Source organism: Mercenaria mercenaria, chromosome 5 (assembly GCF_021730395.1).
Source record: "Mercenaria mercenaria strain notata chromosome 5, MADL_Memer_1, whole genome shotgun sequence".
In the NCBI taxonomy this organism is placed as follows: Eukaryota; Metazoa; Mollusca; class Bivalvia; order Venerida; family Veneridae; genus Mercenaria; species Mercenaria mercenaria.
Genome location: NC_069365.1, coordinates 13823097 through 13838230, shown reverse-complemented (window position 1 = coordinate 13838230; position 15134 = coordinate 13823097). Strand labels below are relative to the sequence as shown.

Here is a 15134-nt window from a genome sequence, read left to right as displayed (position 1 = left end):
GGATGATTGGTCATGAAGAGTAGATGACCCCTATTGATTTTGGGATCACTCTGTCAAAGGTCAAGGTCACAGGGGCCTGATCATTGAAAACCATTTCTGATCAATAACTAGGGAACCACTTGACCCAGAATGTTGAAACTTCATAGGATGATTGGTCATGAAGAGTAGATGACCCCTATTGATTTTGGGGTCACTCCGTCAAAGGTCAAGGTCACAGGGGCCTGAACATTGAAAACCATTTCCAATCAATAACTTGAGAACCACCTGACCCAGAATGTTGAAACTTCAAAGGATGATTGGTCATAAAGAGTAGATGACCCTTATTGATTATGGGATCACTCTGTCAAAGGTCAAGGTCACAGGGGCCTGAACATTGAAAACCATTTCTGATCAATAACTAGAGAACCACTTGACCCAGAATGTTGAAACTTCATAGGATGATTGTACATGCAAAGTAGATGACCCCTATCGATTTTGGGGTCACTCCATTAAAGGTCAAGGTCACAGGGACTTGAACATTGAAAACCATTTCCGGTCAGTAACTTGAGAACCACTTGACCCAGAATGTTGAAACTTAATAGGATGATTGATCATAAAGAGTAGATGACCCCTAACGATTTTTGGGTCACCCTGTTAAAGGTCAAGGCCACAGGGGCCTGAACATGGAAAACCATTTCCAATCAATAACGTGAGAACCTCTCAACCCAGAATGTTGAAACTTCATAGGGTGATTGTTCATGCAGAGTAAATGACCCTTATTGTTTTTGGGGTCACTCCGTTAAAGGTCAAGGTCTCAGGGGCCTGAACATTGATAACCAGTTCTGATCAATAACTTGAGAACCAGTTGACCCAGAATGTTGAAACTTCATAGGATGATTGAACATGCATAGTAGATGACCCCTATTGATTTTGGGGTCAGTCTATCAAAGGTCAAGGTCACAGTGGCCTATTCATGTAAAATCATTTTTTGGAAATAACTTGAGAACCACTTGACCTACAATGTTGAAACTTAATAGGACGATTGGACATGCAGTGTAGATGACCCCTATTTTTTTGAGGTCACTTGATCAAAGGTCAAGGTCAGAGGAGCCTGAACAGTGACTTGAGAACCACTAGGCCACAAGTATTGAAATTTAGCGGGATGACTGGACATGCCAAGTAGATGATCCCTATTGCAGCCAACCATCAGTGTCTCTTTGACTTTCGCTCCTGACCCCTATTGACTTCTTGCCTATAGGACTTTGCATTGGGGGAGACATGCGCTTTTTTACAAAAGCATTTTCTAGTTGGTGTTGATATTTGTTGCTTGCAGAAAAAGGGCCTCACAGATACGACACATGTAGCACCACAGACGACCAATTACAGACGTCGGCAAGAACAGCCCACACTGGAAACTATAATTGTGAAAAGTCCTGGACCTGTAGTAAATCCATACCCTACGTGCCCTAAGGAACAAAGGGAACCTAAGGCTAAAAGAAAGAAGTATGTTATTAATAGTTTAAACATTTATAGATTATTATTGTTAACAGATTTGCAGATTAATACTACAACAACCTGAAGCATAAACTATGTAAGATAATTAATATTTATAGGGGACCACATTACATGAATTATGTCTCCCACCACACAGTGAAGTGGGAGACATATCGATTTACTGGTGTCTGTGTGTATGTCTGTCACAAATCTTGTTCACGCTCTGAGTCAAACCTTTCTCATCCGATTTTCACCAAACTTGAACAAAATGTGTTTGCCAATAAGTCCTTGGCCAAGTTAGATAACTAGCCAAATCGGCACAGGCACTTCGGAATTATGGCCCTTGAAACTTGTTTTTGATAAAGCACTGAAAGTCTGATGAGGCAGTTGAGGTCTTGGTGCATGGTTGACTCATATACTACTATTTAGATGATTAGGCAGTTGTGGGAGACATGTGCTTTTCTTAAAAGCAGCTCTTGTTTTGTTTTGCATTTACATACGAAATTAAATTCCAATGAAGAAATAAAATTCCCATTCATTTTGTCTTCAAATGTTGAAATCGATAAGAAAAAGCCCTTTGATACCATTGTATTCAAAAAGAATAGATGCTTTTACCTAGGATTCAAAGAAATTATTATTGGAAGAGATAAAATATTGCGTAACTATGATCTTTAAAAAACATATGTATATAATGGGTCCTTCTCTGATGGGTAGGGCTATGAATATATATACAATGATGGATAATTGGCCATGAATTTTCATTCCGGTTTAATTTCAGGTTGTTGGTTCCCTACATTGGTAGAAATGGTGTAAGGTGTTTTACATAATTAAACATGTATGAATGAAGATATTTATTACCAATTTCAGGGAAGAAACTTCTCAGGATTCTACAGAATCTAGGGAGTCGGAGCCTGCAGCTAAAAAAATATCTAAGACAAGATCGCAGAGTGGAACAGCGGAAGATATGGAGGAGGCTAGTGAATCAGGAGACGTAGATACAGCCTCTTCAGTAGGCTCTGAATCTGGGGCAGAGTCCAAGCAGCAAGCACCTGCTAAAACTAAACCTGTAAAAGGGAAAGGGAAAAAGACTGCAGCAAATAATAAAAATAATGCAGCAAAAAGTTCTCAAGACACAAGTGAAGTGAATAGTGAAGATTCACAGGAGGATATGGACACATCTCAGGAAGCTAAGGATACAAGTTCCCAGGATTCTGAAAATACCACACCCCCACCTCCTAAAAAGAGGATATTAAAACGTACTGTGGCTGAAGCAGAGAAACTCAAAGCTCAGCAAGCAAATAAAAAAACAACAGAGAAATCTAGTGCAAATGACTCCAAAGATAAAGGGCAGACTGAGAAAAAAAGTGCACAGAAGAAGGGAAAAGGGGTTGTGAATGGGGCAGGTAAAGGGGGTAAAGGTGCAAAAAGGACAGCTGCTCCAGAAACTGATTCTGATCAAAGTGAGGATTCTGTGTCACCAAAGAAAAGGAAGTTTAATTTGGAGAAAGATGCTGTCCCAGCTCCTAAACTGGGAAGAAAAGTAGCCACTTCAAAAAAGTAAGACAAAGTACTGTAAATAACCATTTTCAGTTTTCATTTTAAATAACCATTGTATGAATTTTTATATTTCCATCTAAGACATTTGCTGTTGAAAATGAAATGTAAAAGAGTTTTGTCAGATATGCATTGTTTATCAAAAAGAACTTAATCTTTTTGATAAACTCTGAATATGACTCCAAAAGGCAAAACTTGTTCCATCTACGGTTCAGTGGATGATTTCTGTTCCTGTACTTGAAATGTTATATTGCAGGAAAAAAACTGAGGAGGAAGAGGAGTCAAATGAATCTTCATCAAATCCATCAACACCTGATGATACTTCACAGGAGAGTTTCAAGTCACCTAATTCACCTGCCCCTAAAGCCACTCCAAAACGAGGGCGTGTCACAGCAAAAGCAAATACTGGGTAATTTTCTAATGAATTGTATCTGTTCTCTGTTGAAGTAATACAATGTTAAGATAAATATATATTTATAAATAGAAACAAACTGATAAAAATGAGACAGCAAGAAGAAGCTAGGGCGGGGGTGGGGGGGGGGGGGGAGGTGTTTGAAATAGGCAAGATATAGTTTACAATACTTGTATGGTTGTTATTCTTACATTTCTGCAAATTTCACTTGTTGATAGATATCTTATTATATTTACATTCACCCTATTCTTTTCCGTTGAAAATTGTGACGTTCATTTTGTATGAAAAGCAACAGGAAAGGTGCAAAAAGTTATGTCAACGTTGCTTAGTGATAACGTGCCACTGTTTTGACGACGTCCATGGAGAACGTTCTTTAGATGACGTCTCAGTTGTTCCTTCTGGTGAATGGCTGGGAAACTGATTTAAATGATAAATGTAACAAAATGTGTGCAATTTATAATTTAATCTTGTTTAAAATGGAAAGGAAACATAATGTAAATATAAGAAATGAAACTTTTTTCGGTGTTCATGCAAAATGAATGACAGAATAGGATCAGCAAATTAAACACGAATTGCTAGTTCGATTCATAGATTTGCCAATCCCATTCTGTTGTTCATTTAGCATGAACAAGGAAAAAAAAAAATCATTTCTTAGATATTATCAGAGGAATTTGGACACAGTTTTTTACACATTGATGTCTTTATATATAGTATAATGTAAAGAATTAGAAAGACAATTTAGATTTTATTGGCTCGCCAGTACTTTGTTCAGTGTAAGTGTATGGTCCATTGTCATTTGTCAACATTTTTACTTACAAACCTCTGAAACCATTTAGTGGAAATTGATTGAACTTGGTCTAAATGTTCCTTGAATGGTCAGCCTCTACAAAAGTTGTTCAAAGAATTTTGTTTTGTGCAGAATTCCTGCTTGACATGGCAACCAAAATGAAAAACTTTAAAAAATCTTCTCCCAAACTGCAAGGCATAAAGCTTAGATATTTGGTATGTAGCAGTGTGTAGTGGTCCTTTTCAAAGTGTCTTCAAATCATGCCCATGGGGTCTGACAGTATTGGCCCTGTCCTGGGGTACACTTGTTTATATAGGCATTTTATAGAGAAAACTTTCAAAAGTTTTCTTGTCTGAAACATGAAGGCCTAAAGCTTAGATTTTGGTGTGTAGCATTGTGTAGTTGTAGTCTACCAAGTATTTTCAACTTACGTCCCCGAGATCAATATTGACCCCAAACTGGGATTCACTTATTAGCTCACATAAACAAAGGTGTAGCATTGTCTAGTGGTCCTCTACCAAGTTTATTCAGATCTTGCCCCTGGGATCAAGATTGGCCCTGCCGGAGGGGTCACATGTTTTGCATGGACATATATATGAAAAACTATTAAAAAAATCTTCATGTCTAAAACCGCAAGGCATAGATCTTAGGTGTTAGACATGTACCGTCATGTAGAGGTGTTCTACCAAGAAATCATGTTCCCATTTGAGTCAGGTGAGTGATGTAATTATGACCTGCATGTTTAAACATGTTCCTAAGAAAGTAACACTATGTTTTTATCAATTTAAAGTTGTTTTTATGAATATAGGGCCAAAGGGAGAGCAAAGTCGCCATCTACGTCACCTGCATCATCTCCACGCAGTTCAGCAAGTAGCAAAGCCTCAACACAGTCTTCAAAGTCGACTCCAGAGAAGAAACAGACAGGGAAAACTCCAAAACCTACTGCAAAAGCTACTGTCACTGTGAACAAAAATGTGTATGTAAATTTAAATAACAAGTTCAGTTAGAAATGATGTTGCCAGGTGATTACAAAGTGTTTGATTAATTTCTTGCTGGATCTTATACATATCATGATTATGCGTCTTTTAGAAATTCAGTTGTATTTAGTAACTTGTATATAAATGTTGAGGACAATTTTTAGCAGTAACCTAGAGAAACTAAGGTTAATTAGAAAAATATGGACATTCTTAGGCGGGGTCTGCAAAAATTAATACAGATAGAACAAATTTTATTTGTACATTTGGTAAATGAACTTGCAGCATCAACAGTCCCTCAGATGTTAACATATACATGTAAGAAAGTGATTTTAAGTTTGATATTTTACAGGCGGCGTGCTAAGACAATGACAAATGGTACAGCAAGTTCAGATACTGATTCCAGCCTGACACCAAAGAAAGCCACAGCTCTGGCTAGAATTATAAAGAAAGGAACTCTTGGAAAAGAGGTAAGTCCTGTTGATTTTGCTAGCTGTTTCTTTACTCAATAAATCCTGAACCAAATGTTTCCCAAGAAAAAAGGGTGTCATTAAAGAGTATGATTGCAGAATATTTGCCGACACGCAAGATTTATTTTCCAGTTATACCCAGTAACTTGCTTTTTGCTTCGGAGGTGCAATGTTTCTAGAATCTTTACTGACTTGATTTAGTCTTTGGCAGTAAACATGAACTGAAAGTTGCTAACTGACTTTCAGGAATTAGAAATATGTTCTTTAGACAGTAAACTGGCCTTGACACTAACCTTTTTTCATTGGTCTCCCAGAGGGCCCCCTACTTGTAGAATTTGGTGTCCCTCAACAATGATGGGATCCCTCCAGTTTGAAAGGATGAAAATGTACTCAACTAAAACTGCTTAATCTAAAATCGGATTTCTTTCTTTTCTTGTTTCTAATTCAGCAACAGTCTGTAAGGTCGTTGCTGAATTGAAGCAAGAAAAGAAATAAGTATGATTTAAGATTTAGCAGTTTTTGTGAAATGAAAGCAACATCGGTTTCATATGTTTAGGTCAAATATTCTGTTAGAATTAAGAAATGCTTGAATGTAACTCATTCTTTAATTTGGCTATTTCATTGTCATTATTGAAAATAGGTATCCTGGGGAACACCAGCTTTGAATAATGGGTGTCCCTCGTTAGAATTTGGGGTCCTCAGTGTTAGTCAGAAAAATAATTTGGGTGGTTTCCTCACAAGGCTTGGCAATATGATGTTGTACATCTATATTCTATGTCCTGTATTTCAGACAAAAAAAGCAGCAGCTGGAAAAGGAAAGAAGAAATGAACACAATAATGTTTTTGGAGAAGTTATGTCCTGTGTCGTGAAGCCTATTTTAATTTTGCCACGAGACAAAACTGGTGTAGACTTCTACTTAAGTGAACATTACTGTTTGAAATATTGTTATAGTCAACAGTAATTAAAGCTTATTTTGGCGAAGTGTTGACAATGATGCACACCAACTTTTAGCAACTGATGTGACTACCTATTCAGAATAACTACAGTTTTAAGAACTCCAAATAGATATAGGCAAACTGGGTGTATCCAAGATATTTTACAGAATGGGATTGTGTTGTTTGGAATAGAGAAGATCTTACCTGCACAGCGTCGCCGATATTCCCGAAGAAGTGGTTGTGGAGATCAAAAGCACATGTTAAAGTAGAAAGGGTGATGGTTACGTAAGAACTGAACAAGAGACCTATTCTATTGGTTAAGAATTTGATACAAAGTTGCTTCCAAGTTTAGAAGAAAATCATAGAATTGATTCTTTTGTTAGTTGCCAGATTTGTTGATTATATTCTCAATGAAATTGTTTTGCATGTGAAAAGTAAACCAAAGGTCTGGTATATTGCTCTTGGTTATTTGCTGATGAGACTTAAGCATTGACCTTGATAAGCTGGTATATATAATCCTGGGTTATGGTTATGTGAAAAAGGCAGTATAATCAAGTTGGTGAAGTCAGTACAGTCCCATTAGGGAATGTAGCAGGTCATTGCAAATAGAATAAAATCAAGATGGACTTGGAATATGCCTTGAATACTTGATTGTCTAATTTTCCATTTAATTATTGAATATATTCATTAACTGTTCTGTTTTAAATGTGTGTACATAGTTAATATTACCATTCATTGTTTATCACTGTATTAATTTAAGCCATTTTGCTTACTGTCTGTTTTGCCAGGGCCAATGAATACTTTAACCCTTATCCTGCTAAATTTCTATAATGAACTTGTCCATCTTTTGTTTTGGACAGTACCATTAAATGTTAAAAGGAGTGCTAACCAAAAAGATACTGACTGAATGGCTCCAGTGCAGATCTTGATCAGACTGCACAGATGTGATCTTCACTGGTCGCAAAGGCAGAATTAGTCCTGTCCAGCATGGTAAGGGTTGAAATATAATTTTACATAAATATGTGGTCATGCAGTATAAATGATGTATATGTGTCCCACTATTCTCTCACAGTTTCAGCTACTTACACAAAACCTGTATTCATATATTTTTAGGGCACTACTGTTAACCTTTTTGACAAAGATTTGCATGCATTATTGCTTTAAGACACATACTGAATGAGTAATAGATGTAAAACTAAAATAATTTATAATAATATACTTACATCTGTTCTAAACTTACTTTTTGAGTTACCATGACATGACGTCTGAACAGTATCTTTATTATGAAATACTCTGGGATCAAATTGTTGATATGTAATTTTGTTTTCAATTAATAAGCTGACAAAGACACATGATACTGTGGAGCAAATGAAAGTCATATTGTGACTTAGCAAGAATTCAGGAAATTAAAACATTATTTTCTCTGAGGATTATTACAGTTCTTGTCAAGGCTCCAGACATTTTGTATTTCTTCTTTGCTGGATGCTTACCATTTATCAAGGTTCTGAGCCTGTGTTCCTTTCCTTCCCAAAGATGTCATGTCTTGAACAGATATGAATTTGGTATTTGTGTTTATTGTATCTGCTGCCTCAGTGCACTTATTAATATTCCTTAGTAACTTTCCAGCATCACTTGCAAGGCTGCATTAACATCCTGGTTTGTAGTAATCTACATTTATGAAACCCATGTTTTATGTCACATTAGCAGTTATGCTTTGCATATGAATATAGATTTGTGTTTTAGATCTGATTATGTAAGTTACAGAATCTTGGAAGCTATAAGTTACAGAATCTTGAAGCTAATTAGTATACCAAACAGTATCTCGAGTTGAGTGTTAATGTTTTGTTTATATACATGTTTTATTAAATCTAACCAGTTTTCATTATTCTTTTCTTGAGATTTTTTTTTATGATTTAAGGATTTAAAATCTATCACATGTATGTGAATATAAAACAAAATGATAGTACTATAAGTTCAAAATGGGGAACTTACAGTTTGTCATGGTCTCTAGTTTAACATTTTGTGGTAGTTTTATTTTTTTTTATCAATTTTAATTAATTGTCTATACAATCCTCTATTTATTTTAACACCTGTCAGTGTTTATTTTTGTCATGCACTGGTGTTGGGCATGGATTTAATGGATTTATGTTCAGGATTTTGTAGGAGTTGCATTTGCTAGAGTATAAATTTTGGCACATTTAATTTATGAGAATTAAAGTTTAGTTGTTTGTAGAATATATGAAACACTTATTATTAATCTTTGTCAGATACAGTGACATTTTCCTGGTATATTTTACTGTGAACAAATGTACAGAGTTTAGAGTACATCAAGGGCTTCTGAATTTTATTAGGTTATTCAACATTGGTCAATACCGCAACATTATTCAATACCGCAATATATTGAGGCATGTACCCATTTGTTCATGTTGAGCAGACAGACTTTTCATCTGATTAATATTGAGATTCAAATCAGAAATATGGATCAAAAGGGATTATCACATGGTACAAAGCAGATAGATACAAAATAATAGTTTTGTGTAAATCTTTAATCCCCCGCCATGGCGGAGGGATTATAGGAATGGTCTGCGTCCTTCCGTCCGTAACAAAATCGTGTCCGGTCCATATCTTTTGAACCCATTGACATATTTCCATTATATCAACAACAAATGTTAAACTCACCAAGGCGATGTGCAGAACCCATATTCCAACGGTGCTGGGTCAAGGTCAAAGTCACACTTGGGGATCAAAGGTCATGGGGTGATATTTCGTGTCCGGTCCATGTCTTTTGAACCCCTCGACATATTTCCATTATATTAACAACAAATGTTAAACTCACCAAGGCGATGTGCAGAACCCATGTTCCAACTGCGCTGGGTCAGGGTCAAGGTCACACTTGGGGATCAAAGGTCATGGGGTGATATTTCGTGTCCGGTCAATATCTTTTGAACCCCTTTACATAATTCAATTATATTAACACCAAATGTTTAACTCGCCAAGGCGATGTGCAGAACCCATGTTCCAACTGCGCTAGGTCATGGTCAAGGTCACACTTGGGGATCAAAGTTCATGGGATGATATTTTGTGTCTGATCTCTAACTTTTTAACACCTTGAAGGAATTTTATAAAACTTGGGTCAAATGATCACCTCATTAAGACGATGTGCAGAACCCATAAGTCAGCCATGCCGGCTCAAGGTCAAGGTCACAACTTAGGGTCAAATGTTTGAGCCTTCCATTTTGTGTCCGCTCTATATCTCCTAAACCCCTTGAAGGATTTTCATGAAACTTGGGTCAAATGATCACCTCATCAAGACAATGTGCAGGACCCATGAGTCAGCCTTGTCGGCTCAAGGTCAAGGTCACAACTCAAGGTAAAAGGTTTGAGCCTTCCATTTCGTGTCCGCTCTATATCTCCTAAACCCCTTGAAGGAATTTTATAAAACTTGTGTCAAATGATTACCTCATCAAAACGATGTGCAGAAATTATGAGTCAACCATGCCAGCTCAAGGTCAAGGTCACAACTAAGGGTCGAAGGTTTGAGCCTTCCATGTTGTGTCCACTCTGTATCTCCTAAACCCCTTAAAGGATTTTCATCAAACTTGGGTCAAATGATCACCTCATCAAGAACTCATGAGTCAGTCATGTCAACTCAAGGTCAAGGTCACAACTGAAGGTCAAAGGTTTCAGCTCTGTATCTCCTAAACCCCTTGAAGGATTTTCATGAAACTTGGGTCAAATGATCACCTCATCAAGACGTTGTGCAGAATTTATGAGTCAGCCATGTCTGTTCAAGGTCAAGGTCACAGCTAAAATCAAAGGTTTACCCTTTCACTATCCATAGCAGTGGCGGGGGATTTAGCTGTCTTTCAGACTTCCTTGTTCATATTAGTGCAAGTGATATAGTCTTTTTTTAGCTCACCTGAACCAAAGGTTCAGGGTGAGCTATTAGTATGGGGTGGATGGTCCGTCATCCACATTTTTACTTAAACATCTTCTCCTCTGAAACTACTGGTCAGAATAACACCAAATTTGGTCTGTAGCATCCTGGTGTCCGCTATCAAATTTGTTCAAATGGGGGCATTGGCCCCTTTTAGGACCAGCAAGAGCTAAAAATAGAAAAAACCTTTAAACGACTTCTCGTGAATCGCTTGATGGATCTTCATCAAACTTGGTCTGTAGCATCATTATAAGGTCCTCTCTCAAGTTTGTTCAAATGGGGGTATTGGCCCCTTTTAGGGGTCGAGGTGAAAATAGAAATACCTTTAAACAACTTCTTTTCATGAACTGCTTGATGGATCTCCAAACTTTGTCTGTAGCATCATTATAAGGTCCTCTTCCAAGTTTGTTCAAATGGGTGCAATTGGCCCCTTTTAGGGGCCGCTAAAAAAGGGGCAGCTAGAGCTTAAAATAGAAATACGTTTAAACGTCTTTTTCTCATGAACTGCTTGATGGATCATTATAAGGTCCTCTCCCAAATTTGTTCAAATGGGGGCACATGGCCCCTTTTAGGGGCCGCTAGAGCTAAAAATAGAAATACCTTTAAACGTCTTCTTAACATGAACTGCTGGATTGATCTTCATCAGACTTAGTCGATAGCATCATTATGTGGTCCTCTATCATTTTTGTTCAAATTGGGGCAGTTGGCCCCTTTTAGGGGCCACTAGAGCTAAAAACAGAAATACCTTTAAATGACTTCTTCTCATGAACCGCTTGATGGATCTTCATCAAACTTGGTCTGTAGCATCATTATAAGGTCCTCTCACAATTTTGTTCAAATGGGGGCACTTGGCCCCTTTCAGGGGCCGGTAGAGCTAAAAATAGAAATACGTTTAAATGACTTCTTGCCATGAACCGCTTGATTGATCTTTATCAGGCTTGGTCTATAGCATCATTATATGGTTCTTTCCAAAGTTTGTTCAAATGGGTGTACTTGGCCCCTATTAGGGGCCGATAGAGCTAAAAATAGAAATACGTTTAAACGACTTCTTATCATGAACCGTTTGATGGATTTTCATCAAACTTGGTCTGTAGCGTCATTTATCATTATAAGGTCCTTTCTCAAGTTTGTTCAAATGGGGACACTTTTAGGGGCTGTTAGAGCTTAAGAAATTTTCTTCTCATGAACTGCTCGATGGATCTTCATCAAACTTGGTCTGAAGCATCATTATGTGGTCCTCTCCCAAGTTTGTTCAAACGACTTCTTTCCATGCACTGCTTGATGGATCTTCATTAAACTTGGTCTGTGGCATCATTACATTGTCCTCTCCAAAATTTGTTCAAATGGGGGCACTTGGCCCCTTTAAGGGGCCGCTAGAGCTAAAAATAGAAATACCTTTTAAACAACTTCTTATCGTGAACTGCTTGATGGATCTTTATCAAACTTTGTATGTAGCATAATTATATGGTCCTCTCACAAGTTTGTTCAAATTGGGGCACTTGGCCCTTCTAGGGGCCACTAGAGCTTAAAATAGAAATACTTTTAAAAGTCTTTTTAATTTAAAGCTTTTTTTTTTTTTAAAAAAATATTTCTTTTCTAAATTTAATACTTTGTCACAAGCAAAATCTAATTAGGTCAAAGTCGGCCTCGGGTGAGCGACTTAGGCCCACTTTGGCCTCTTGTTTAAAGAAAAAGTATAAAAGTAAACAACAGTATGTTTGTCAGGGTCTGCTGTATATATATATATTTTATTATCATCGTCATCAGATTTTGAATTGTTATAAATTGTATTTTTGATCACACAGTGTTTCTCATTAATGTCTGCATTATGTTTAGTTCTTCTTGCAAATGGGAATTCATTTGTTCATTTCAAAGGAATTAAATCATTCATCAGAAAAGAAATTGTTTTTAATATTTCCAGACCTACAAAGGTATGAAGACAAGTTCTTGCATTCCTTATATACTACCGTGTAATGCATTCCTTATCTATGACTGTGTAAAATGACTTGTGCTGTAAAGCCCCATGTGGTTCTGGGACGATCTGTGTATGAAAAGAATTGGAACCACTGCCTTACCCTTGCATAATCGTAAGAGGCGACTAATAGGGTCTTAACACTTGGTTTTGCCGTAACTCTGTGATTCCAGCAGGTATGCAAATTTTTGATTCCATACCTCATGTTTTTATTTCTATGTAAATGAGACCTGGAACCAAAATCTGTAGTCCTGTTTGGCGCCATATAACCTATACTGTGTTGGTGCGCCGTAAAACCCAAATACATAAATAAATGTGCTGTAAAACTAACATTGCAAGTGATAAACTTAACTGGAACTTAACGTTGTTACATGTATAAAGGTACTCGTGATGGCACTGTGAGTCTGTTAGCAACGTTTTTACATGCATAAAGGTACTCGTGACGGCACTGTGAGTCTGTTAGCAACGTTGTTACATGCATAAAGGTACTCGTGACGGCACTGTGAGTCTGTTAGCAACACTGTTACATGCATAAAGGTAGAGTCTGTTAGCAACGTTGTTACATGCATAAAGGTACTCGTGATGGCACTGTGAGTCTGTTAGCAACGTTGTTACATGCATAAAGGTACTCGTGACGGCACTGTGAGTCTGTTAGCAACGTTGTTACATGCATAAAGGTACTCGTGACGGCACTGTGAGTCTGTTAGCAACGTTGTTACATGCATAAAGGTACTCGTGACGGCACTGTGAGTCTGTTAGCAACGTTGTTACATGCATAAAGGTACTCGTGACGGCACTGTGAGTCTGTTAGCAACACTGTTACATGCATAAAGGTACTCGTGACGGCACTGTGAGTCTGTTAGCAACGTTGTTACATGCATAAAGGTACACGTGACGGCACTGTGAGTCTGTTAGCAACGTTGTTACATGCATAAAGGTACACGTGACGGCACTGTGAGTCTGTTAGCAACGTTGTTACATGCATAAAGGTACTCGTGACGGCACTGTGAGTCTGTTAGCAACGTTGTTTCTGTTCAGTAAATGCTTTGACCTATGCTCCTAGACTTGCATATTGCTCATGGACAGTGCTTGACTACCGGTTTGAGGTCAGATGTCAAGGCAATAAGGACTGTTAGTACAAAAATCTTAATAAAATTGACATGCACATTACTCCTGAGCTTTGCATGACCCCTATTGACTTGAGGTGAGTTAATCTATGGCCAAGCTTATACAGTGACTATACAAAAACTGATTCTCATTGATTTTGAGGGTCCACGGTGACTTTAATGCAACAACTGTTACCCCTTGGTAGTGGAGGGTTGGCCAAAGAACATATACATGTTTAATTGGCTATAAAATGTTCAGTTGGCGTTAATAAGGCGGAACATATTCCACTGTTTAATCAGTAGGCTTGCTAAGTTTTCTTACAAAAGTACTGATGAATTAAAACTGTAGACCGATCAGACTGCTGGAACTTAAAAGGTCCCTTGCTATATGGCTTTCAGACTTAAAAGGCACGTCCACCATCGGGTCCTTTACAGGGTCATGGTCATTGTAATGCTATGTGATCATTTAGACCATAATTAACTCCATATCTGCTGAATCCCTCGAGGATTTTATGAAACACTTGTTCCAGAGCTGTGTCTGGATGTATTTTGCTCTCGCGGTGATGCTCTTGTCTGTCACTGAAACACTGTTACTATACGTCGTGTTATTTTGATGATTTTCTTAATATGGATAATCAGTGTTTTTGCTCATACAGCGGCAGTGGATGCAATTTTTCCCTCGGATGAAAACCACTGCTTGACTATACGAAGTCTTACTCGGCCCGGCATTGGGCCTCCTGCGTCCACACCTTGGTTAAAGTTTTGATGCACTTTCTCTTTATCTCTTTTGACATATGGATTTGCTTCAAACTTAAAATAGTAATTCCTCATCATCACATACATCTTGTGGCACAAGGGCCATAACTTCCACCCACCAATATTTCATGAATTATTCTCCCTTTTACTGCGGATTTCTTGTTTTAAGAGTATTTGGTGTACTATCATTCTGTCTCTGTTATCACTTTATGGATTTGATTCAGGCTTCAAAAGTTGTTCTCCATCAGAACTCGCATCATACAACACAAGGTCCGTAAATCTGATATCAATTCTTAACTAAATATTTTACGTTATTTTGAAGCATTCCACTATATTTCTGATATAACAGAAGAGACTTGATTCAAACTTAAAATAATTACCACACATCTTATAATACATGGGCCGTAACTCATACACCAACATTTTATGAATTATCTCCCCTTTATGCAGGTTAAAGTTTTGATTCACTTTCAAACTGTGAATTTCGCTCTGTCTCATTTATTACTACATGGATTTGACGTAGACTTAAAATATACTTAACAATAGACTTAATTATTTAAATAGTGCTTGCACATTAACAAATATTTGCAGTGGTCCTAACATTGTCACCGCCATGTGCATCGGAAAAGAAAGTCGGCTCGGGTTTGCTTCTTTAGGGCTAAATATGTTTCATTCCTTGCATATGTATCCTTACATTGGTTCAAGTTGGGTGGGGCGCGGAAACTGGAGGATATGTTAGTTACGAGAAGTTTATCGG

At 37.5% G+C, this 15134-nt stretch overlaps 1 protein-coding gene across 1 annotated transcript in view; it reads left to right on the top strand.

Moving 5' to 3' along the window:
• The window catches only part of LOC123556492 (sister chromatid cohesion protein PDS5 homolog A-like), a 66368-nt gene extending 54251 nt beyond the window's left edge, over positions 1 to 12117 (top strand). The window contains exons 30-35 of the mRNA XM_045347258.2: positions 1313 to 1482; positions 2341 to 3030; positions 3284 to 3436; positions 5035 to 5202; positions 5553 to 5670; positions 6461 to 12117. Of these exons, the coding sequence (XP_045203193.2) occupies positions 1313 to 1482; positions 2341 to 3030; positions 3284 to 3436; positions 5035 to 5202; positions 5553 to 5670; positions 6461 to 6499 (1338 nt within the window). The 3' untranslated portion in view covers positions 6500 to 12117. The remainder of the gene's footprint in view (positions 1 to 1312; positions 1483 to 2340; positions 3031 to 3283; positions 3437 to 5034; positions 5203 to 5552; positions 5671 to 6460) is intronic.
• The last annotated feature ends 3017 nt before the right edge of the window (positions 12118 to 15134 follow it).